The 26453-nt window shown below is 39.1% G+C and overlaps 1 protein-coding gene across 2 annotated transcripts; it reads left to right on the forward strand.

Annotated features, from left to right (window-relative positions):
• Nucleotides 1-1469: 1469 nt before the first annotated feature.
• LOC131692296 (uncharacterized) lies at nt 1470-26352 on the forward strand. 2 transcript variants are annotated; one of them, XM_058979265.1, is made up of 5 exons: nt 1470-2036; nt 2696-3730; nt 3793-4593; nt 18572-19464; nt 20118-26352. In XM_058979265.1, the coding sequence occupies exons 2-5, from the start codon at nt 2705-2707 to the stop codon at nt 20209-20211; spliced, it is 2814 nt and encodes a 937-aa protein (XP_058835248.1). In that variant the 5' UTR covers nt 1470-2036; nt 2696-2704; the 3' UTR covers nt 20212-26352. The 2 variants fall into 2 exon arrangements, with proteins under 2 accessions (XP_058835248.1, XP_058835249.1); XM_058979266.1 differs by having other exon boundaries at nt 1470-2023.
• The last annotated feature ends 101 nt before the right edge of the window (nt 26353-26453 follow it).

The following is a 26453-nucleotide window of genomic DNA, read 5'->3' on the forward strand; positions in this document are numbered from 1 at the left end:
TAGCCCTCTATATTAAAATATATCTTCACTTTTGAGATTGGTCGCTCACTTTGAAAGGTAAAGGTTTACAATACACTCAGGTTAGCACCCAGCAAACGCCTGGCTGAAGTCTACTTCCAGAAACGTTAATTGTAATGTTCTGTGACTGTTAATTTTTAATTTTTTTTCCGAAAATTCGACAGCTACATTGGTTGACTAAATGTTTATAATATTATATATCAACAAAAGTCATTAAATGAAGAAGTAAATTATTTTTCCATTGTGCACATCGATAAAGTTCAAGTTTCTGGATGTAAAATATCAGAACGACTTGTAGGCGGCGCCGGTGGTTGAGTGGTAAGCGTTACCGCCACTCATTCCAGTTGCCTGGGTTCAATTCCAGCCGAGGTCGTTGAGATTTTTCTGAGGTGAAAAAATCTGTGGTCACGTCTTCCTTCGGAAGGGAAGTAAAGCCGTTGGTCCCCGGTCTATGCGTTTGGTGGATCGATATCTAGTCGAGATAGTGAAGTCATCTCTCTGGCGTCGTTAAGGAAGAAGTAGATTACTAACAGAAATATCCTCCTCCTGTGATACTTGTGGAGTGCGCAGTAGTATATACGGCCTCTAACAAAAGCAAGTATCGGACTAACCATTCCGTCCTTTTTCTTCCGCGATCTACGTTCGGGCCTGGTCGGCGCCGGTATTGAACAATAAACACTTTAGGATTACCAGGAGTTGCACATTGAAAGATGGTTCGCTACTCCCAAGCATAATTATCTACTTATTCTCTGTTCAACATCAGCTAGTCCAGATCGATAACGGATTGGCGGCCAGGGGTGGTCGCACAAGCTCAAGTACAATATCAGAACGACTTGTAGTGTTTTTTTTATGAAAATGTAAACAGGTCTTTGCTTGACTGATTTAAACCACAAGAATTAATCGATAGATAATCCAGAAAAAAGTTAAACGACTCAACTGATTCGATGCAGATATCGACACAGAATTTTCGAAGTGTAAATACAGATGAAAAGATTTTTTAGGACAAAAATACAGATTTAATTTTGGCAACCCTGTTCCTAGCTGCTTTCCAGTGAGGGGAGGCACTCTTTTTCGTTTTCAAGTTTCTCTTTGTGCAGTCGTTCTGCACATCGCAGTGTTTTTGTGCTGCTCTATTTTAAATCGGTGTATTTCTCTCTTTGTGGCTCATTGTGTTAGCAAATAACAAGCCTGCTTTCCTGACAGCTTGTCAATTTGAAACAGATTTACATCACAGCATTGCGACCAGCCTAATTACGGTCAGTCCGATTTCCGGCTCATTTTCTGGCTGAACTGTATTCGGAATCGGGCTGATTTACGTTCAGTTCGGTTACACTGTTCGCCTAAATGGCTGCGTGGCATACGTTGCGTACTGTTGCGTCAAAATCAGCGAAATCAGCTGTCATGTTTTCGCCATACAACAAAATCCAGCCAACCAACCATCAGCCATCTTCGGTTCGTGGTTTTCTCTCGGCTTTCTCTCCTCGACCGAACAAGGTGTATGCGTTGTGCGCCCTGCTGCTGGTTTCCAATTTTTTCACAAAAGTTTTAAAGTCGAAGAGAAAACGTCCATTTCGGTGTAATATAATCGAATCTAGTTTCCAGTGGTGATCGGTCATAAAGTGAAACGAAAATCGAGTGTTTGCGAAGCGGAAAGTGTACGGTTAAAGTGTGATACTCGAGAACTGGAAAAATTTTCACTTTGGAAATCGCCATCTTTTTTTCATCATCGTGTCACCCCAAGGCGGAGCGCCAGTGCAGCAGGCAGTAGCGCTACTAGTTTTCCTCGTTATCCCACCCCACCGCAGTGTTTGAACTCGTTCGTTGCACATGAAAATTGTAAACCGCGAGGTAGCGTATAGAGGAAACAAATTGCAGCACTAAACGCCCAGGGAGAAGGAAATTGAATCGGAGCAGTGAAGTGTGCTTGTGAATAGTTGAAGCAGTATTAAAAGTTTTCCCCTGTCTTGTTCGTGTCGGTTGCGCGAGGAAGAGAAAGCTCGAGAAGGTAAATTGAAAAGGTACATAATCTGTTATAAATTTCATAGTTTTTGCGTTTATATTCGTTATTTATATTTATTTTTATGCTTCATAATTTATAATTTTGTGTTAATTTTGACGAAAAACTATTGACTAGTATAACAAACTATAAAAAAGTAAACGTTGAAAAAAGGGTTTTCGTGACGTTTTAATAATTAGCAATAGTGAAATCAACATGAATTTGATTAGTAAAAAGTGGAACTTGTAATTAGAAGTTATGCTTATTTCAATGACTAATCTAATTTCTACTTTTCATGATTTGAAATACTAACAGGAACCACGATATACGTATGAGGCTCAATACGAAAACTACTGTTTTATCGGAAACACGTTGACAAATTCCACTGATCACTTTCTCATTAGAAGAGTGATAACCCTCACCATGTGATTATTGCGTAGCTAACGTATACCGGAGTCCAGATTTCACTATGCTCTATATTGATAAAAATAACAATAAATATAGTCAAAAAGTGTTTTCAAATTTCTAGATATTCAATTTAAATGAACACAGGCCTGTAATATGTACGTGTAAGTCCCTTAGGCGCTGATTCATTTTTGTATTTAAGCAAAAAATTCATTAAACGAATAACTACGCAAAAAGTTTGACGTCTTACTATTTTCTGTTCCTTTCTTTTCTCAGATAAAAAACATGCAGTTTCAAGGAAATGGTCAGCCACATCCGGGAGGCTTTCGTCCCCGTACCGAGAAACCGGACTTTTATGGAGGAGCAGGTGGAGGACCCGGTGGTAAGCCTCACTATATGAACAAAACGGGCGGCCCACCCTCGATTCCCCCGTTCAACCCGAACGGTTTCGGTGGGCCGAAGCCAATGTATAACAGCGGTCCGAACGGGCCCTCTGGTGGTCCCGGTGGATACAACAAGTTCCGCAGTAACAATTTCGGAGGACCCGCTGGTGTCGGTGGAATGCCGATGAAGAAAGACTTTGGAGGACCGAAACTTTACGGTGGTCCGGGAATGAACGGCAATGCAAAGCCGTTTTACGATAAGCCCATGGATTCGTTCGGGGGTCCGAAAAAGTATAATCCTATGCCAAGTTCGTATGGCAATAGGAATGGGTACGGCCCAAAGCCAGATTTTAACAATATGAGCAAAGAAGATCGAGCCAAGATTCAATCACTGAAGGCTAAATTTCCCGGACAAGGTCTAGTGGCCCCGCACTGGGAAAACCTGGAGCCCTTCCAAAAGGACTTCTATCAGCCGCATCCAAACGTCTTGACTCGCACCCAAGAAGAGGTGCAAGCATTCCGTGAAGATATGCAGGTCACTGTTATGGGTAACAGTGTGCCCCATCCGGCACAAAATTTTGAGGAAGGCAACTTTCCGGACTTTGTGATGAACGAGATCAATAAACAAGGTTTTCCAGCACCTACCGCCATTCAGGCGCAAGGCTGGCCAATTGCACTTTCCGGCCGAGATTTGGTCGGAATCGCTCAAACTGGCTCCGGTAAAACGCTTGCCTACATGCTGCCGGGTATTGTACATATCTCGAATCAAAAACCGCTGCAGCGCGGCGAAGGTCCAATTGTACTCGTGCTTGCCCCTACTCGTGAACTCGCACAGCAAATACAGACCGTCGTGCGAGATTTCGGTATTCACTCGAAGCCACAGATTCGCTACACTTGCATCTTTGGTGGTGCGTTGAAGGGACCACAGGTACAGTAGACATCCCCACGTATAACTCGATCCAGTTTACTGATATTCCATCTATTTTGTAGGTTCGCGATTTGGAGCGCGGTGTCGAAGTGGTGATTGCTACCCCGGGGCGCCTGATTGACTTCCTCGAACGGGGCATTACCAATTTGCGTCGGTGCACCTATCTGGTGCTGGATGAAGCGGATCGTATGCTGGACATGGGCTTCGAACCCCAGATTCGCAAGATTATCGAGCAAATTCGACCGGATCGGCAGGTGTTGATGTGGTCGGCGACCTGGCCAAAGGAGGTACAGGCGCTGGCAGAGGATTTCCTACATGACTACATCCAAATCAACGTTGGATCTCTGAATTTGTCTGCGAATCACAACATTCATCAAATTGTTGAAATTTGCGAGGAAGGGGATAAAGAAGGTAAACTTCTTGGGCTACTGAAGGAGATCGCAAGCGATGCGAACAATAAGATTATCATCTTCGTTGAAACGAAGAAAAAAGTGGAAGATCTTTTGAAGAACATCGTCCGAGACGGATATGGAGCAACTTCGATCCATGGCGATAAGTCTCAGTCGGAACGGGATTATGTTTTGCAAGATTTCCGACATGGCAAGAGTACCATCCTGGTTGCAACAGACGTCGCAGCAAGAGGGCTAGATGTCGAAGATGTGAAATACGTGATCAACTTTGATTATCCAAATTCTTCAGAGGATTATATCCACAGAATCGGTCGCACTGGACGGTGTTCCTCGTTCGGAACGGCATACACCTTCTTCACACCTGGCAATGGGCGTCAGGCTCGAGAACTGCTTTCAGTATTGGAGGAAGCCGGTCAACAGCCGACAACGGAGCTGATCGAGATGGCAAAGCAGGTGAGTTAGCGGTCCCGGATTATGTCTATATTTTCTACTAATTTTAACACTAATAGCTTTCTCCATGCTGGACTAAGTGTTTATCAATGTTATGCAAGGTAAAACTTGTTCAACCGTTGTGTCCAACAAAATACCGTTAACAGAGGACGACATTTGAGGCTTTGACCTCGGAACGGCCAACCGGAATTCCGAAAATCTTCCGGAATGATCGTTCCGGGGTGAAACCATCGAATGGTTCCACATAATGATAAAATGCAATTCCTTCCTAGAATGTTACTAGGGTTTTATTGAAACTATCTGCCCTACTATTGAGAATTGAACATTTTTCATCTGAATATTGAAGTATTAGAAAATTTCATTTTTTATTTTATGCTTTCATTTTTCATTTATGCTTTGGGATGTTCTAAGATGTCACTAAGTATCAGTTACGAGCTATGGAACGAACAACGCAACTTCATGTTTTGAAATCCAAAATGCTACTCGGGTTCTCTGTGAGACACATTACACATATTCATTACCTATTAATATTAACATCAAATCAAACTATTCTGACGACTCAAGGACGATTCAGACGATACATCAGCTTCCGTCAACGTCAACGGAACGTTACCGTTCCGTCAGGATAAGTTTATTACTTTTCACTTGTGCCCGTTCACACGTGCCGTACGTCAAAACGTTCCGTGCCGTTGATGTTGTGCGTGAATGCCTCCATTTAACTGCATGTAACTTATCCTGACGGAACGGTAACGTTCCGTTTACGTTGACGGAAGCTGACGTATCGTCTGAATCGTCTTATACTCGATCCACCGCAGTCGTTCAGTTTTCGCTGTTCGAACGACGGGTAGTTCTCCAAACTACTGTTGCAATTCGTAGTTCATACATCGTCTCCATATTCCGTCTTTCAACTGCACCGTAGCTCTTTCGCAACACCTTCCGTTCGAAATCACTAAGAACGTTGCGGTCCCCGGCCAGCATTGACTAATCCATGTGTAGTTGTGTTAGAGCGAGATTGTGGTTAAATCGGCTGGAATTTTTCCCAAATGAGGTTAAATCAGATGGCGAATTGAAAACATCGCGTTAAATGTATGTTGTCTATACACATTACAATTGAATTTGGTGTCCTGGACGTCAAATAAGTCAATAGTCCAGATTTTGTGACCGTAGAGGACTACCGGTCTAATGAACCAATTCCGTAGGCGGTTACCTTAGTGTGGTAGCGCACTTTATTGGACCGAAGGAGTTTTCGAAGCCCAAAGTAAGCACGATTACCTGCTCGAATTCGCCTTTGAATTTATCTGCTTGTGTCATTATCGGCGGTCACCATTGAGCCCAACACACGAACTCATCAATAACCGATATCTTCGCCATCAATCGATATATTCGGTAGGCCGTGTAATGTTTCTTCCTTCGAACCTTTTGCTCTCGTACAGTCGGTCTAATTCGCTTTACTTCAACCTTCAGTAGGTTGTATGTCTCTACCATCGTCTTAAGGTTACGTGCCACAATATCAACGTCGTTGGCGAAACCAAAAGGTTGAACAGACTTCTCGAAATTGATACTCCTCGTGTTATTTCTCGCGCTTCTTCTCACACCTTCCAAAGCGATATTGAACAGTAGACAAGAGAGACCCCTTCAAGTTACCGTCGCCCTTACCGAGTTTCAAATGTGCTCGAATGTGTCCTGATACTCGGACGTCGCGTCCATAACTGAACTCAATCGACTGTTTCATGTGCGGGTTTGGAATCTATAAACAGGTGATGACTTGGCACGTTGTATTCGCGACATGTTTTGTAGAACTTGTCGAATCGGGAATATTTGGTCTGTAGGGGCAGGTGCACCAACAAATCCGGGGGAAGCCGATTTGGCATAAAGTCATTTGGCATAACCATGGCGAGATTCAAATGGTCATTTTGCATAAAGGTCATTTGGCAATATTGAAGATAGATAGCCATTTGGCATGATGATCACTTCGCATAATGCCCTTTTGGCATAAAGCCATTCGGCATAGTACCCACTAAACCTAATTCTCCAGGTTTGATTAACCAGGCATGTAATCGAAATAATAGGATACCAAGTCGATAATTTTCTGGCATGGAGATTCCCGAATTACTATTGCACGATATGGACTATACACATTGCACGAATTTTTCGAAATCCCAACAAAATTAGTCATTACACAGTAGGGTTCGTAGTACCGACCCATTTTGGCGAGAACTGGTACTGCGGTACTGAAGCCCCCAGTACCGGTAGTACCGGTATAATACCGGTACTCGAATATTTTTTTCAAAAGATACGAGAAATACTGAATGCTCAAACTGATTTCTAATTACAGCAGAAGGTTTGTTCGAATGCGGCATCTTCTTTTATTCCGAGATCTAGGCCAATTCAATAACTGTTAAGCAGTGCGACCTTCGTCTACTTCAACAGGTGTTAAATGTAAGAAACTCTATTATCAACAGTAAATCGAAACGATAATGTAAATCCGTCTACGTTGGTCGCATTTTCTCACGGCATTACGCGTTTGCTGTAAATTGGTTTCGACTTCGACTTTCGAGTTTTGCTGACTTGTCTGATCACCAAAAATTACGAATCTCTCCATTCGAAGCAGTTCATCAACTCTAAAATTGTAAGCTACTAAATCGGTGTTCGTTCTTTTATGTAGAAACAATTAGGCGCAAAAAATACAGACATGACAGCCCACAGTCTTATTACGCACCCCCCAGTGAATGACTGGAACCAATCAAAATGTTGCTAAAAAACAAAAAAAAATATTTTGCGTCTCTTATGCTCGATGTGAATACTTCGACCAAATAGTGCAGGAATTTGAACATATCGTACAGTACAACGAGAGTTAGTAATGTTTAACTTCTAGAATTATTATGATGACGGCCCACCTCATTTTTCCACAAAGTAAGCTGAACGGTTTATCTAGAAGATAATAAAATATAATTAAAAGCCACCTTGCAGACCCATATTTGGAAACAAGTCCCACTACACTACATATTTTTTATAAAAAAATGTTGTATGGTACTGAAAATACCGGTACTGGCTTTTGTTCAGTACCGGTATTACGGTACCAGTAATAGGTCGGTATTTCCGGGATTTTCGGTACCGGTACCACAACCCTATTACACACTGAACTTGTTTTAGAGGACCTACTATGCAGCCAACTGCATTTTTAGCATTACACTTTCTTCTGATCATGAAAATTTGCTTGAATTTTACTGGTTTTAAATGCAATGAAGAATTTCTAAGAGTTTACATTATTCAGAATATTGTCAATTCTTCGGAAATATTTTTTGAATATTTTTGATTTTGATAATAACTTAAAGCGTCTGAGATGTTGGCTTTTTTATTCATATGTAGTAAATTGCTTTTAACTTTTGATTTTATTGCTTTGAGCTTTTTTCATTTATTTAATAACAATTAGTCGTGAGATTTTCCTTCTTTTGAATTTAGACAACAAACAAAAGTAAACGTCAAAAGAACAAATATTTGGATACTGTATAACACGAATTAAGTTATTATTGCATAAAGTGATATAAAATTGTAGCAATTCAACTATACAACCAGAAACATATCTCTTCTTCGCCCATTCCCTACAATTGCTTTGATCTGAGGTCTGTAGTTTTAAACTAGCATATCATTAGCAGATTACGATTGTACGTCGATTCCCGGTTTACAATTTCCCGGAAAACCATTTTCCGGAATGTCATTTCCCAGAAAACCATTTCCCGGAATGTACCATTTCCCGGAAAACCATTTCCCGGAATGTACCATCTCCCAGAATATCATTTCCCGGAATGTACCATTTCCCGGAATACTATTTCCCGGAATGTACCATTTCCCGGAATACCATTACCCGGAATGTACTTTTTCTCGGTAAATATTTATTGTATTGAAATCTAAAGAAAACATGTAATTTGAACTTTAAGAACAAATCCAGAGCTATGTTGACTTACATATATGGTATTCTATAGCATTCAAAATCTTATCATTTTATAGAAGGCAATATCATGAACAATCCACTAGAGATTTTGAGCCGAGTTTATAGAAACAGCCCAACGAATCATGTGTTTTTTACCTTCCAAGATGTTTGTGGACCTGCATACACGTGGCCTGGTTACATAGAGAGAATTCTGGTTTCTAAAAACTTTAATTATCACGAGCGTTTACAATTAACCACTTTTTTCGTGAATGGTCTTCGAGATCCAGAGGAATGGGTTAAATTTATCGTCGAAATCAAAGGATTTCATTTTCGCCGTTACAGAAGAGTAATCTTGGATTTGTTCAATTATTTTAACATTTTTATTCCGTGAAAAAGAAATATTTTTCCTTTTGTATGAGTCATTCCATTTACGTATAGATGGAACACCGAGAGAGCTACCAACTTTTAAACTAAACTAACCTATTCTCCTCTATTCTTTATTTCACATTATTCCGCGACAAATAAAATTTACAATCAAGATATGATAAGCTTTATAGATATTGATTGACTGTGCTGGAATAAAACATGATGACATTCTTCTGCATTCCAAGTTTTTGTTTGGTTCGCTTGACATCTTATCTTTGCTCTCTGATCATATTAAGAAAAAAGAAACTCTCATAAACCAATAAAGTACCAGAAAAGAGATTATGCTTAAAAAAGGCAAAGTCTCAAAGAAGATTGTTATGAATTATTAATTTCCAAAAAAAGTATTCAAATTTTAAAGAAGACAAATTCAAAAATTTTTTTCATGATTTACTCATCTCCAAAAGAAGGCGAATAAGCTCATAGAATAACAATTATAATTCAAAAAGTTATAACCCCATAGAAAATCCTCCCGATTTTCCCACCGACTAAATCGGTTTGCGTCGGCACAATCGGCCGACTATGCCACCAATTGATCGGTCGATTGTTGCACCGACTCTTATGGGGGTTTAATATGGACGTCAGCCAACGCGACAACCGATTAAATATGACAGACGAAATCTGTTGAAATCGGTCTATTTCAACCAATTAAATCGATCGATTAGTTGATAGTTTAAAACTGGAACCAGATTCACACAGATTAAATCTGGCGATTAATACGGTGACGAAAATTGTCCACCGACGAAACCCAACTTGGTCGTTTAATTATTCTATCGACCTCGAAGCACCCGTTTTCGTCGGTCGACTGTGAAATTTATGAACTGTCAAATTTTCTATGGGGAAGGCATGTTAGAACCACTAGTACTTAAATCCAATAAAACACCAAGAATATTTTGAAAGAGTACTTAAAAGAATGTGAAACTACATAGAAATAGAAAGTACATATAAATCAAAAACATGCCAAAAATAACGACAAGGAAGCATGCATGTATAAAAAAGAAAAACTGGTTTTTTTAGATGCACAATCCATAAAAATACCAAAATAAATATATCTGAAGCATTGTTGATATGTTATTCTAACTTACATTTAAAATCAATAAAATTCCAAACTACTTTTTGTGTTCTAAAATAGAGAGAATTTCGTAGTTTGTTTGACATTTGCTGCGTAGCAAGTGTAATCAAAATGAGTGGTGGCAAGGTACGTGGTTTAATTTATTTTCCGGGAAATGGTATTCCGGGAAATGGTTTTCCGGGAAATGGAACATTCTGGGAAATGGTTTTTCCGGGAAATGGTACATTCCGAGAAATGGTTTTCTGGGAAATGGTACATTCCGGGAAATGGTTTTCCGGGAAATAGTACATTCTGGGATATGGTTTTCCGGAATATGGTATACCGGGAAATGGTATTCCGCGAAATGACGTACAACCGCAGATTACAATTATAGATTTTGTGTTGTATGACATTTCACAAATGTTTTAACTTTCTTACAAGATGACCAACATAGTTCTAAACGCAAACTCTTCTCAATGCACAAATTCCATGCTTGTGCTATGTAATCAACCTGACACAATTATTCTTCGTCTCGCTGAGATTGATTCCTTCTTTCAAACATGAGCAGTTTTTTGGATCGTACTTATTTTGAGTCAATCAAAATGCAATAAAAATTTGAATGAGTGTTTTCATACTTTATGCTAAATGGCTCTTATGCAAAACGACTTTTATGCCAAACGATTTATGGCAAACAACCAAAATACCATTCAGTATCCTGTACATTTTATGCCAAATGATCGATAATTTTTTTCTTATGCTAAACGAGCAACTAGCCAAACGACTTTATGCCAAACGACGTTATGCCAAATGGCTTTATGCCAAACGTGTTAGTACCAACAAATCCTGCTTGATATGACCCTATGAACTCCCAAACGGTGTTTGGCGGCGACAAAGATTTTGAGTAAGCACCTTGTTGGCACCATTCAACAACGTGATTGTTCGGTAGTTGCAGCATTTCAGCTTATAACCTTTTAATAGATGAGAGTAATTCCTCCACCCCATTCTCCGGAAAAATCTCCTCTCAGATCCAGTGTTGTCATAATCATAATCAAAAAATTAAAAATCAGATCACAGTAGCAAAAAACCGTCGATGATAATCGCTTCCATGATTATCATCTGACTTCACCATTCATGTGAACGTAACGGTAACCAAAACAAGACCGTCACACGATTGCAACACATTTGAGTAGAAGAAATTTTAATAAATGTTCGTCAATATTTTTTATCAGAGTTGTACAGTTAGTCTCTGGTTGATTGCGAATGAAAAATTTATTTGAGAAAATGGAAATAAAATAAAAGTTAATATTTTTAGCAGACGTAAAATTGCTAAAGATAAATTTAAATCGTCGCTCCTAATCCTTGAAATGCCAACCGTTAAGAATATCGGTGCTGGACCTGGTTCTACTTCTGCGTGAGTGAAGCTTTCAACCGAGCAAAATGAACGACGACTACTAGCCTCTCCATCTAGTATGCATTATCTCGAGAACAAAGGAAACGTATTTATTGTTGCCATAATGAGTAAAGTTGAAGTAGGACCGTTGATCCGACCTTACGCCGCTATCGTTGACTTTGAACATTGTTCTATTTGACTGAGTTTTCGTGAAGCGGAATATTTTTAAAATGTGAAAATGGAGCTTTAGGAAGTCGCCTATCTCTTCTTCTTCTTCTTCTTCTTCTTATTCTTCTTCGCTTCTGTTTGGCTTGTTTGTGAAACAAAGCCCAAAATGGCACAGCATATAAAGCTATATTGCCAGTTAATTTTCGTTTATAGTCCAATGGACTTTACTTTTTGTGACTAACCGACGATAAACTCGCAGCGCCACAAAATTGGTCCACCACAGCACGAGTAATTCGCCCAATCAAGGTGAAAAAAGCGAATTATCTAGCACTCGGTGAAAACCAACATGTCGACACGTTGAAATTTTCACCGGAAGTCCGTCGTCTATCTCCAGAATCAGCACCTGCGCAATGCAACACTGATCTCATTCAACATGTTAGAACAGGCAGATATATTCGTTTTTCCGAACAACAAAACGGTTGAAAGTGACAGCATAGCGATTAAGATTCCCGCTTATATGAAAAATGACGATATAGATGGTAAGGCATGTGGTCGCATACCCCTTCTGAGCTAATTGTAAAATGCATGTCGCAATACGCAGATGTAGAATCTGCTAGACCTGGCACTTGGAGAAATTTCTTTATGCTGAGAATGCGGATGGAAAGACCCTACTTGACTACAACTCACAAATCACAAAACTATTAAATAAACCACGCTATGCACCCATAACATATAAATTCCTACGTGCAAGTATTAAATGAGACCAATGAACCATGAACAATCTTTGCAAATACGAAGATACAGATACAGCGGAGAATGCATCTCAACAAACTACCGACTCATCCACGATAAATTAATCGAAACAGAATTTTCCATACAAATATCTGAACTATAAACGGTTGCCTAATTTGTGACAGTTGTTCAGGCCATAATGATAACTGCAAACCAGCATCCACGTTATAAACAACGATGACGGGTTTACGTTGCTCATGCGCAAGTGCACGAAGCAAGTAACAACGTCCGAACGTAGGGACCAATACAGCTTTAATTACGAAGATCTCGACGTAAAACATGAGAGAAGCAAATATTCCCAAAGGTACCATAGGCGAGCAGATAACTATCCCCGCCGCGAAATAAGGTCTCCGTTCTGAATAGAAAGTAACAATAATGTTTTTTTTATTTATATCTTTTATGTATTGAAAATATATGTTAAGCTATCGCTATGGGCCGTGCCAAATAAATTGATAAAAGATTTAAATTTGAGTCTTGCTGAAATATTGAAATAGAAATTAACGGGACGTTTTCTGGGTTACTCCGATCTGCACTCAATATTTTGCACATATCTCGTTAAAAAAAGATTCTTATCATGACAAAATAACTCTGCTTCTAATACAGGTTAAACATCGAATCTAACAATAGGCCCATATGTTACTAAATTTGCGGCAAAGTTCTACTGTATCGATTTTGTAGGCTTTTTCGGCGAATTAAAGGCAAAGAGAAACAAGATATGCAAATTGAAAGGCGGATGGACATTCTAGAGAGAAACGGTGATGGACTTACAGAAAACCTTCCATCATACCGTTATGAGTATTTCTAGTACTAGTTTTCCGTTCCACGTTTTGTTTCGGCAGACTTTGTAGCCAGGTTTTCGTAATGTACAGGGCTATTGCATGGCTAGTGTTATGAGGCGACTAGCTACAAAGAATCTTTCCTGACGGTGGCTCGAACATACGACGGGTGACTTATAAGACCACCCCAGGAACAACCAGACCAAGGTTAATTGTTAAAAGTCGTACGGGTTGGAATACTGTATCGAAGGTATGACATGACGTGAGTTAACTTCCGAGGCCTGGTTTCAATATCGCGAGTAGTCTTAGCATAAACGATTAAATAGGATTTCCTGTTAAATATATACCTGATTACATAACTGAGAAATGACAGAATTTGTTACGTAATAGGGGGCGGGGGGATAAAGAAATTTGTGACAGACAGCGGAGTCAATTTTGGGCAATTTTTGCGTTACATAATTTATGAATGGTCCCTTACCGACCTATTCGGCTGATATTCGCTTGTTCAATCTTTTAACAGCGGAACACTATATGTAAATTCGCAAATCATAAGTATCAAACAGCTCGCAAACATAGCGTCAGTTGAATTGCTTGAGAAATTTCCGTGCGGGTCGACATGACCTTTGTTTCCATATGGACTACGATATCCTGCCTGAAATTTTGAATGTAAAGAATCACAGAAGTGTTATATCCAACAAGATCATCGTTTTACACAGAGGATACAAAAATTCATTCAGTCTATACACATTTAGGTCAAATATGGAATCGGCGCGGGTTTAAATATGATCGGCGGCGCAGTACAAAAAAGGCAAATCCATCGGAGGCGGCGGCGTGGCACAGTGGCGCACAACTCTAGTCTCAATAACCCTTTAATATAGCAAAATATGGTTTTATACCGGTTTTATACCGGACCATGGTGATTTTTTTTGAACCCATTTAAAAAAACTATAAAAACTCCATGCAGCGGGAGTGAAATTCTCGCGTTTTTTTTTTAAGAGCCAATAAGCACGCTGTGAAAATCCACTTTGGGAGGAAATTCTAGCCAAACGATTAATCGCAGTTTATAAATAACAGCAGTAAACGAAAGAGAAAACTTTTCTCTTTCATATAACGTTAACACCCAGTCTCGACGAGCTACGGTTTGTCTGGAATTTTCTCTCAAAGTGAATTTTGACAGTATGCTTATTGGCCGTTTACAAAAAACACGCGAGAATTGGACCATGACATAGGGGTATTATCAGGCATTGCCTTTATCGCTCATATGAGTAAATGCGCCCGTATAGTTTGCTACTGCGACAATAAAAACTCACATTTTCACACGAAAAGTTATTGGCACTCACAAAACTTCTCCGGATAAATACAACGTGTTATTTCTCCGGATAAATAAAATAGCCGAAGAATGAGTGAATTAGTTTATCACGCTATCCTTTTTGCGTTCGCTGCTTTGCTTTCGTTATTCCAAAACACGAAAAAACAAGTCTATCATACTTCTTTGCCGCTTTTCTTTGTAATAAAATGTATTTTTTGAGTTTTAATTGATTTCCACGAAATTAAAATTTTATCACCTTCTCCGGTGAGAAGGAAAAAGTCAAATACATTTTATCCGGAAAATCATTTACACGCTATTTGTGGAGACGGAGAATTTTGCGACTCATCTTATCTCGGAAAAGTTGGACATCGGATAAGCTTCTTGTCGCGTGAGTGAAAGAGAATTACAATGCCTGGGTATTATATTTTTTGCGTTGCCGATTTTATTTGATAATTTCTCAACGCTGCATATCTTTAAAATCGCCTAGTGAAGTACTCTAGTCAATGCCTCTCCTCCGTGTTTGAGTAGCTCACATAGCAGTTGCCCATTGTCAGCGGTTATTTCATAACCATCATGTACACGGAAACAAAAAACTACCTAAAATTGAGTTCCTTTGACTCAATCTCGTGGTATCGTGGGGGAACTTAAAATTAGGTAAACCGTGTTGATGGTAGTTTCCATTTAACCACGGCAAAAATTACAACTCATTGATAGGTTTTTTATATTCAAATTTAAGTTGAATTTACCTAATTTTGAGTTCACCCCAAACAACTCAAAAGTAACTTCCCCCACGGAAGATCTCGACTGAGTCGAACCTCTCGTTTTGTTTTTGACAACACTAATAAGTGCGAAAGCGACGCACAACTCAAAAGTAAGTTAAAAGAACTTTTCTGCAGGTTGTTTTATTTAACCGTGTAGATCCAGTACTGGGAATCTGTCATCGTCTGCATGCCTGTCCAGGTTTTCGGCGCCTGCCATTTAGTTGTTCATCATAACACTGCTTCCACCTGTCGGTCACCTCACATTCATTCGTGAAAAAATTACTTAGCGTCTCTGCACATGTTAGCACATAGACTTTGCACGAGCAGTTCACTTTCTCATTAACGCGGTGCAGCTGCACAATTGGCTCGTTAGCCAGGACATTCTGTAGGCGTCTTTGTCTACTCTGCGCTTGTCTGGATCATTCCTCGATCGCTCTAGTATGGTTCTGCAGTATTCTCGCTCTTGCTGCATTCTTCTCCTCATCCAAATGCTGGCCCTCGCCGTCAAGCCAATTATTTTCTCAATTCGGATCGCGACAGCATTACCTATGACTGGTATCACTGATTCTAGCTACTGATTGAGTGTCGGCGTCCGTGCTCAACAGAAGTTTGTAGACCATCGGCGTTTTTCTGTCAATGCTGGTCTACAGGATGAATGTCATCGATAAAATTCATCATTTGACGACCAAGGGTTGCTGTAAGATTATTCAACTCAAACGACACTACAGTGACGCCGAGATAGAGCACGTTCCTCTAATTTCTCGGTTGTAAAAATTCAATAAAATAGTAGTCTGACGAAAGACGTACTTATCTAAGTATTTTAAAAATTATTTCGAAGTTTTAGTTATAAGGATCAAATTATAATCGCCTACATTTATTATTTCTGTCAACACTGCAAATGCATTGGTATTTAAACCCAGATATGTTCTTCGCAGAGACTTAACATATTACAAAAAACATTAAAAAATTATTCGCTAAGAGGCGAATGATTTAAGGGTAAAATGTTTATAATGAAAAAAAATATGTGGGATTTTTGGTGGCATCCATCGGGGAAAATATCGAAATGGTAAGTGTGAAATTGATTGGCCTGTGTTAAACCAAAGGGGACCATATCGCATACAATGTAATTTCAGAAACACCTACATCAAATTATTTTAGAGAACTCAAACAGTCAATGAAAGTAAATTAGTGTCCTTCAACTTTCTAAGTTAATGACAACTTATCAAAAAATGAATTTTTGCTAGAAAAATACCGGAAAAAAGTCATGGCGCTTAGATCGGTAAGGCTTAACGCAGGCCAATTATGTCAAAGAAATGATTTTGAGAAAGCAGTCATTAGCAGTGCTTTGATTTGTGGTCTACTTGTTGGCACCGCCTATTTCACAATGAATCGCATCTCAGACTGGTGCAATCAATTGTTTATAAGTAGAAAAATTCAATTTGCATTTGATCGTGCGGTTGTGTAGTCCTAAATGAGTCAATGGCATTGAGGGCTTAAAATGTATCCACTGATAATATGGTCGCATTTGCAATGTCGTCGTGGTCATGTATTGTACATTAATTATTAATTTTTTTGAAAATGAGCAGTTCTTCGAATCTGTGTACCAAATAGACCTCGCAAACATACGTGTGATCCAATTGTCTGCTTAGGTTACTTAAAACGATGCATTCCTTCTTTTAATCATGATCAGGTTTGTGAATATGTATTATGCTTTTCGATTGATGTACACCGGTGTAGTGAAGTGCACTGGTTTTGCACTTTCTAGAAGTGTCAATGGAACATCCCCAGTTGTCTGCACTTCTGCTAGAAATTGTAAAAATAGTGCACTTCACCGGTGCACATCAATCAAAAATTCTTTATATGAATTTTGACAGTATGCTTATAGGTCCTTTAAAAAATCCCCGGAATATTCGGAAATATCTAATAATGTATATTCAACAAATTGTAGGGGAACCCGGGGCTACTCGGACCTGCCTAAGTAAATCGCCCTTTCAGGTGGATAGAAGGGAAAAAAATTACCGGTCAAAGGTCTAATTGTTAGTTTGAAACCAGCTATATTTTGGTGCCATAAAAGTTCATTTGCACCACACCATGGCAGCGCTAGGCGACGATTTGCAAAACTACGTTTTTTCATGTTTTTACAATGAAGGGGTAACTCGGGCCTCCCTACGGGGTAATTCAGACCGTCAGTTTTTTAATTTTTTTTATTCACCTATGAAATATTTATAGAAAATATTTCATAGGTGAATAAAAGACACACATCAAAACAAAGGAATGTATACATTTCATCAACGACTGGATTTGTCGTTGGCATCTGCCGATAGGCTTTGAGGCAGACATCAACATGCCCTCTCCATAGCTTCAACCCACTGTCAAAATCTGGCAGCTACTGAGGTAGGTAGGGAGCAAACAGTGATAATAAATATCTCAAGCCTTGAGCGCAGTCCACTGGACCTAAAAATAGATAACGAGAGAGATGTGGCCCGATCGATGAAAGGGAGAGGTGACGATCTGCTTATAGGAGACATTGGGGGTCGATAGGTCAATTGGGAGGAATTGGAGGCTGCCGCGGTAATCACGACACTATTGTGAATTTGTGATGACATCATCACAGTTCCTCGATGGCGGAGTGGTTAACGCACCCAACTAGAGACAGGTTCGATTCCTGCTTGAGGATATATCTTTTCTCGGTGTTTCCAATAAAAAGGTAAATTTTCACCGTTTCTTCATTCTCACCGTTCCGGTCATTCTTTCTCTGTCTGTTTTCCAGTGGACACGTTCATTAAAATCCTTAAGAAAGGAAAAAACAAAGACACATCAAAACAAAGGAATGAAAAAAAATTGCTGTGCGAAAACTTAATTTGGTTAGACACAGAGGTCGATTGGCGCATCATCGTGTGCGTAACCGCAAGCCGCTGAACCGTGGTTGATGGAATAGGGGGTCTGAAGAGCCCCGTACGCTTATTTCACACACAAGTGAGCGTCTTGAAAATATGGGTTTTCACCCATACACAAACATCATAAAATAGGAGCCTCAAGCTTTTCAAAAAACTTTTATCACAGTTTTACGGTTAACATGATTTTTGTTTAGAAGATGGCAAAAAATGAAACATGTTGCATCTCCTTTCTAAAAAAAAAAACTGCAGAATAAGATCAAAATCATTCGTCAAAATTAATGTTTTAGCATGGCGATTACACAAATATGTACGACAGTCAGAAAGTCTTGCAATTTTTTGAGAAATCGATGGGGTCTGAATTACCCCCGGTCTTAATAGCCCCGGGTTCCCTATAACAAGTATCAATTAACATCCATTGTTTGTCATGTACCAGATTTAAAGTATGTATTCTTACGTAATTTCTGTATTTTTGCAATCCCTCAGGTTCCTGGCGGAAAAGGTGGGCGGTGTAGATACAATGTGCGCGGAGCTTTAACATCCATGAACGGATACGGCAGTCGAATGGACCAGAATGGCTTCGGTGGAGCAAGAATGTTCCAGAAGAAGCCATTCGAAAACCGATACGGAGCGCCTCCTGGCGGTAGTCCCGGAGGTGGTAACCGTTTCAACAACATGAATGGTGGTTTGAACAAGTTCGGTGGACCTGGGGGATACCGTAGCGGAGATAGCTGGAATAAGAATGGTGGTGGGTACCAGCAGCAGCAGCAGCAACAACAACAACCGCAGTCTCAGCAGCCACAGTCTGGAGGTCAGCCACAACAGCTGTATGAGCCGCACCAGCAAATGCGATTCCATCCTAAAAATATTTATCAGAATCACAATCAGTACGAAGACTATTCCAACCAAATGGTGGGAGGAGCTCCTCAAGCTTTCAATGCGCATAACGGAACCCGTTTCTACCAGAACAAACCTCATCAGGGGGTTGGAGGAATGCAGCAATCTCAACCAGGTGGTCGCTATAACCCGACCAACCAGTACAATACCGAAGGTGGCCCTAAACCTTCCGGCGGTCGTCCGCCGTATCAACCGAAGCAGCAGTACAGCAGCAACTATGCCTCAGCTGGAACTGGCAATCCGTACCCAGCACAGCTAGCGGCCGCTGCGGCAGCAGCTGCTGCTGCTGCCGGTGGCGGACAAACCATTCCGACAGCTGGATTTGCCACTGGCTATGATCCGCTCGGTGGAGTACAAGGTGCCATGGGCACTTTCGCTTCGTCGTATCAAATTCCGGCCGCTACGGCTTACTACTCATATCCGGCAGCGACTGCCCCTCCACCACAATCACAGGCTCCACCAGTGGTTCCGGCCGTTCAGCAGTAAGTTTTCTTTTGCTCCATGAATCCGAGACCTACATGGAATTAGTGGTATTTGTACTACAAAAGCATGTGATTACCAGTTTAACCCATACAACTCATTCATAATTTAATTGGTGACTAAAAGAAAGGCGGGAGTAGAATCTTTCCCTGAAACCAGTAAAAGGTGTGGTGTGGTTTCCGCTATGATTAATTTAACCTTTTCCTTGTTTTTTTTCTATTTAAACCATACTACATAACGCATAAACGCGCTTCATAATCTATTATAATAAAGATGTAATTGTGAATTCAATTATCGGAAATAATTATAAAATAACCATTTGAAATTGGAATGAAGCAAGCAAGTAAACTTCATCAAAGTATTTAGTATCGAATAACTAAAACATTTATATGAAGCATGTTTGTTAGATAGTAAGTCTAATCGGAGAAGCCATCCTTCACTTAAGCAAGGCACGACACTAGCAAAGTCGGTGTATAACTGCTGCGTAACATCTAAGATAAATTTATTGAACGTGTGACGGATTCATACCTAAGCAGATAAACTATGCATTTTCCAATCATGATTTCATTTTTGTGTTAACGTTATATCGGTAGGAAGAACCAAATTTTGATTCATTTGTGCGTTTTTCTTTTGTTTTTCTTGCTTTCCGTTTCAGAGCTGACGATGGTCGACAGATGGGTTCGTACTCACCCGCCGGCATGGTACCGTGTCAGTTGGTGTCGGTAGAGGATTATCCTCACGGGTGTTAAGTAGGTAGTGAAGAAGAAGAAAAAGTACATTGTCCCTGGTGGTGTGACCGGTGGTAAAAATTGTGATTCTCCCGAACAATTTTCCGTGCAAAATGGACAAGCTCTTCACACAAATCGCTGTGCTCTTGGAAGCTGGTTTACTCGATTGTCCGAAAACAAACGAAGGATTTTGTTAATAGCTAACAGTTTTAATTAGTATTTTATAATTGATGCCATTCAACACTAACACTTTTTTCTACAAGCAGAATTCTGAATGAAAACCAAAAGAAGAAATGTATGATTTTGAGTGATATGATGTGTGCTGGGCGAGGACTGCTCTGCTTCGGCACATTTGATCGACATGTTTCTGAATAACAACATAATTATTGGAAAACGAAAAAAAACTGCCATATCTTTGCATATCGATCCGGAAGCGTGAATCTTTTTTGTACCTCATTTAACCGTTTCTGTTGAATGAGATCTACTTGCTACACTCGTGTTGAAAAGTTCGCCCGCTGATATTTTAGTATTTGAACTTCACCGAGAAAATTCTTCAATTGAATCAACCAATCACATGTTGATAAATGTTTGACGGTTTGAAGAGTGATCGATGAACGAATGTCAACTAGTAGGCTTTATGTGCTGTATCGTTATGGGTTTTGAATGCATGTATCAGTTTCGATATGTATCATACGTTCTATGTTTCGATTTTCGACAAAGAGAATCTAGACGACCCGTTCTACTGCTTTCAGCATAACGGGTTCGATTTTCAAGTTTTGTTCTGAAGTTGTTAAAATAAGCAGATTGATTCTTTTAAAGAACACAAAGTGGTGTCGAAAATATGCATTGCATTAATTCAAAAATAGTTCTACAAAAGGTTCCACGTAACATCCACCCACCTTTGGTCGGTGTTAAATCAGAGCAAACTAAATAGCAAAATCTCAAAAAGTGAGATCAATAATTTCTTCAGCTTCATTTCACATTGGTCAGCTTTGGTAAATGTTACTAATAACAAGAATTACAGCAAAAATCCATTTCAAATTGTACGGCAAAGAACACCGTGATTGAAAATAGAGATCGATGAAACGTTACTTACTTCGGTCTGACTTAACACCGACCATTTGTTCTATTCAGCAAGACTCACAACATGCTTTTGTCCATCTGTCGAAAATGTGTCGATTTGTTTTAACTCTGCAACCAACTCTGCTTCTCTCAATGACAAATTTCTTCCATTACAATACTTATACTACGCGAGAAAACTATGAAGATAGAGCTAATTATCTCGTGAATTTTATCACTTCCTTTTGTAAAATCTGAAAGAGTCTGAGTCTGCTGATCGGCAACCTTGAATACAATACAAATAAATTGTTCAAATGTTTCGAACTACTACTGATTTCTGGACTACTATTGGAGAACGATATAGATTTTTTTCGACTAGCTCTTATTTATAAGGGCAAGGTATTTGTGTACCTCGATGAAAGCGAACCAGGTTCTCACAGTTCCAAGACCGGGATTATTGAATTCTGTTTATTTACTTTTCTCATTTAAAGTTGCGGACTGCAGACAAATATGTTGCAGGTTTTTTACGTGAATCGTTATTTTGGATGAATGCGGGAACTACTGCTCTGTCCGTAAAACCATAAGAATCCCAATAGGGATTTTTGTCGAAAATGAGATCTATTGGATTGTATTCTGTATCACCACTAAATCACAATGAACAAGTAAAATTATCAGGTTTGTTTAGAAAATATCGGGAAAAAAATACCAAAACATGTTTGTCCCATCCATAATGCTTAATGAAAATGTAAATTTTGAACAGCGTTTTTCTCGGCTTTCTGTTTTTCAATATGGGACTCTTATGCTTTTATGGGCAGTGCTAGTATCACGATGTCTATTGTGCATTACGTTGACATAGGCAATACCTATTAGGCATTATCAAATTAAACATCGATCTTTTTCCTCTTTCAAAACGTAAACATTGACGGACGAAATTGTCTGTTTGTTCAGCAATTTTGACATAAAACGCCACAAATTTTTATCTTTCAGGCAAGTTTTTCTAGCTCAAAATTTCTTGGTTGGATCTCATTAAACATTAGGTGCCCTCATACGAGATGAATTACTGAAATTGTATCAGTTATATGATAAATATAATACCGATAAAAATATTTACAAGTCTACTTCCACTCGGCAACCGCATTTGAATAATATGTAACAAAAATATTTTTTTGGGGGGGCGAATGACCCATCGAGGTTAAAGCTCCAATAAACAATGCAATACAAATATTTTCTAGAAGATCTGCACCATCAATACATCGATCAATAAGTGACGGTTCGCTTAAGGGCCTTAGCGCAGGAAACATTTTTCTCATTTTATTCACATTTAAATTGAATCACGCATCGATTTGGCATCTTTGTTACGATGCCGCGACAGAAGAAGTTTTCAATAGCTCCACGACAATAAATTCGAAAAGGCATTGGAATGCTCAAACTTATATTGTATGGGCACACCATCCTCATCGTAATACAAGGCTGTTTTGATAAATAAACCAGTCTCCCAAATACTTTGCAATACTTTCTTTCGAGTAGTGGCAGTAATAGCACAGACTAACAGACATAACACTATGAGAGAATTCCCTCAAATAACATCGATCCGACAATTTTCCCGGAACACTAGCTCCACCTTTTATTCACAGTCCCAAACACTCATTTACTGGTGGGTTACCCCTCAGGTTTGGGAACAATTTTTCACTAGTGGTCTATCCCCCATATGCTTGTTCATATGCCAGTGGCGTCATAATTTCAAATGTGGCTACAGTCCCAACTACAAATATATTTAAAATGGCAGTTAAAGCGGGCGAAGCTTTGTTTTGGAGTGTTATGTCTGTTAGTCTGTGGTAGTAGTAGTAGTAGTATAATTAAAAGCAGTGCTTTTGATTATTCAAACACATTTCGATTGGTTGTGTGAATACATATCACACACAGCCTTACGCATGTACGAACTCACCCACTCGCGTCGTCAGCTCTTGTCTTGGGAGGGTAGAAAACAAAATTTGTGATAGAAAACAGAGCTGCATGTCGATCAGCAAAAAGTGCAGTCCTTCGCAATCATAAATTGAACGAAGAATCTTCCAAATAATCAATGGCGCACGCGCACAGAACATGTACGCAAACATTTATTAATTACCCATCGATAGTGTGTGCTGATCGGCAGCCGACACTTTATAAGTTAATCCTTCGTGAGAACGCGAGCGAAAAGAATAATTGTGATAATCTTTTCTAAAATAATACGTAAACAGAGAGGCAACGCCAAACCAAATAATTACGTTCTGTGTTTGGCGTTTCGTCCAACAAGCATCACGCACTGTGCTGCCGCGCGGTGACGGTGATTACAAATTACAAAGGAAACCTGAAGTTGCATCTTCAGTGTGCTGGAGAGAAATGGAAAGATAGGGAAAAAGCTTGTAACAGGTAGGAGCTAGGATGTCAGGATATATAAAAGAAAGATTCTAACTAATACGAAAGCTGTAGAGATGCCGAGCGCTTGAGACTTTCCACAAGAGATAAATGAAAATAACAAACAACACATGAAGGTTGATAATAAAAATCTAACGAATGCCGCCAGTCAGCATGAAAATGATTCACAGAAGCAGAAAGGGATCCACAATCAACATTTGAACACACAAAAAAAAAAAGAAACAGACACAATGAAGGCAAGAGACTTGAAAACTTTTTTGTTTTATTTACTCAAATTTGTGATATTCGTCGATTTTCGTTCGTTAAGTTACTAGAGACACGTTTTAATCGTAAAAGAAGTAAACAGCGCGAATCAAATAGCTTACGTTTTTAGGTTCGAACCGCGATCCGCAGCAATGTTTGCGAAGTCCGTATCTCTTTCTAATAAACTACGTAGTAATTTTAGAGGTCACATTCCTTTAAAACATACGACCATTGTTTCGTAGGAGGCATGGGGATGCTTCGGGTCCCTTTGGCGCTCTTGGACGCAATGCGAATTCTCTCATTAAACTCACTTCAGTACCTGTCGTTTAAGGAAAGCATGCAGGAGAAAAAAAAACAGTGAAAGAAAACAAGCGAATGATTGATAAGACGAATTTTAATTTAAGCATCAATTTGAAGTAATACGATATTGAAACCTGTTTCAAAAATAATAATGATGAACAAACAGTAATCAACAGTCGTCAGTTGAAGACAGCAGTAGTTAAACAAAGATAAAATCGCAAACGAAGCAAGGATTTCCTTCACACAAATCTAGTCCGATTCACTGTTGTTTTATTTGTATGTTTTTAAAATAATATTTTTCCTGCATGGGGAAATCCAAAATGTGATAAAACAAATCGAGCGACCACCGAGCGTCGGCGGTTGCGGCATTATAACGGTTCTTTTTTTTTTGTATAGAAAAACGAAGAGATGAGACTTAATTCTCGTTAGAGACGCGAAAAACACTAGCAAAACCAAACTATAAGTTATTTAGGAAAGGAGAACAAAAATACGCGTTAATACGGTTAGATGTAAGTGAAAACTATGCGTTTTCCCCGAGCGCTAAACAGTATTTTCACGTGCAAAACCCCAATTGTTATTAAATAGCAATCGTGTGATATTTAATAACAAATTAGACACACACAAAAAGAAAGGAAAGATTTATCCCATAACCGAATTGCCTTTAATGAACTGTGATCGATATCAAATCTCGTCTCGTTCCTTTTTCTCACCACTTTGTTGTGTAAGGACAAGATCGCAACCAAGAGGAGAAACTCATTTTTACACGTTCTCATTTGTTACATCATCTACAATTTACTCTTTTCGTTATTTTACAAAGCTAATAGGTACTAGAACAATACATTCGTGTGTGATTCGGAGTTGTTTATGCTCTGGCTGACTGATTATTGTTGTTTAAAACTACTAGTTAGAAAGTGACACAATACATTTAATTGACGCAAGAAATGTATGCCAAAAGTATTCATATTGATACAAGAGAAGAAAAAAAACTGATGAAATTATGTTTAAAAAGAAAAATTAAAATTCGTCAAATTGTTCCTAGGAAACCACGTGGTTTAATTTTAGTTTTCTTTAAGCTAGAATCGTTAAACAAAAAACACTAAATCGAGAAAATCTGGAACTTCTCTCGACACCAGTGACAAAACACAAATGAAATGCAATAAAACAAAAAAGTTAACCAGCAAACTTTCTTTCATGTAACCAGAGTTAAGTCGAAGCCACGGACGTCGCTTGTCGGTTCAGGATAGAATACACAAGAACCAATCACTTTGTTTCCGATTTTGCAGTAACACAAACATTCGCGCACACCAATTCGTTGCCAGAGTTGTGCTGTTGCACTTTTACAGGTGACACTGCTGTGATCCATTTGATAGGAATAACAGTTATAGGGAAATGCTGAGGTACACACAAGCGAACACGAAACAAAAGGATAAGACAAACAATCATTATCAACTTGAGAAAACAAAAATCTCGCATCGGTGAAACGAACGACTACCGAAATTAACAACACATAACAGATACAAATCAATCGGGTAACTTTGTAATATTGTTGTATAAGCCAGACGGTAGGTCTATTGAAAGTCATCCATGTTTTCCAGTAGGTAAATTCTTGTGCAAATTTGGTGCGACAGGAAACCGAAGCGAATGAAAGATGTAATGAATTTTATTATTAACAAAACAAATGAAAACGCTCGCCTCTCTAGAAAAGCAAACCAAAATCAGGAGACAAACACATAAAACGAGGGAAAATCGAATCGAAAAAAGGGAAGAACAATTTTTATTTACATACATAGGGAAAGAATCATTAAATTGTCTTATTTGTGATGCTATTTTTCACACAGGATACACATTTTTCTTAACAATCGCAACACATTGCGAAACTAAAACATAATGCATATACATACGTTGGTTTTTTTGGAAATGCATAAAACTCGTGTCACGGCGAAAGAACACGTACGCGGAATAAAAAAAAAATGCACCCAGGAAAAGACTAATGTTCTCAGAGAGGAGCATTTCGTCATGGTAGGTGCAATTTTTTGCCCGCATTACTACATAACTGCTTAGAGAAAAAGAATACGAAAAACATTAATGTAATTGTTTGATGAACAGTAGTAACTAATAAATCTATCATATTTAATGGGCAAACTATATCTATAGCCTTTTATGTTGAAAGAAAATATACCAAAGGTCCGCACCAGTCTTCCCAAATGAACATCGAACATCACATTCGCTCTAGTTCTGTGCTCATC

Source organism: Topomyia yanbarensis, chromosome 3 (assembly GCF_030247195.1).
Source record: "Topomyia yanbarensis strain Yona2022 chromosome 3, ASM3024719v1, whole genome shotgun sequence".
In the NCBI taxonomy this organism is placed as follows: domain Eukaryota; kingdom Metazoa; phylum Arthropoda; class Insecta; order Diptera; family Culicidae; genus Topomyia; species Topomyia yanbarensis.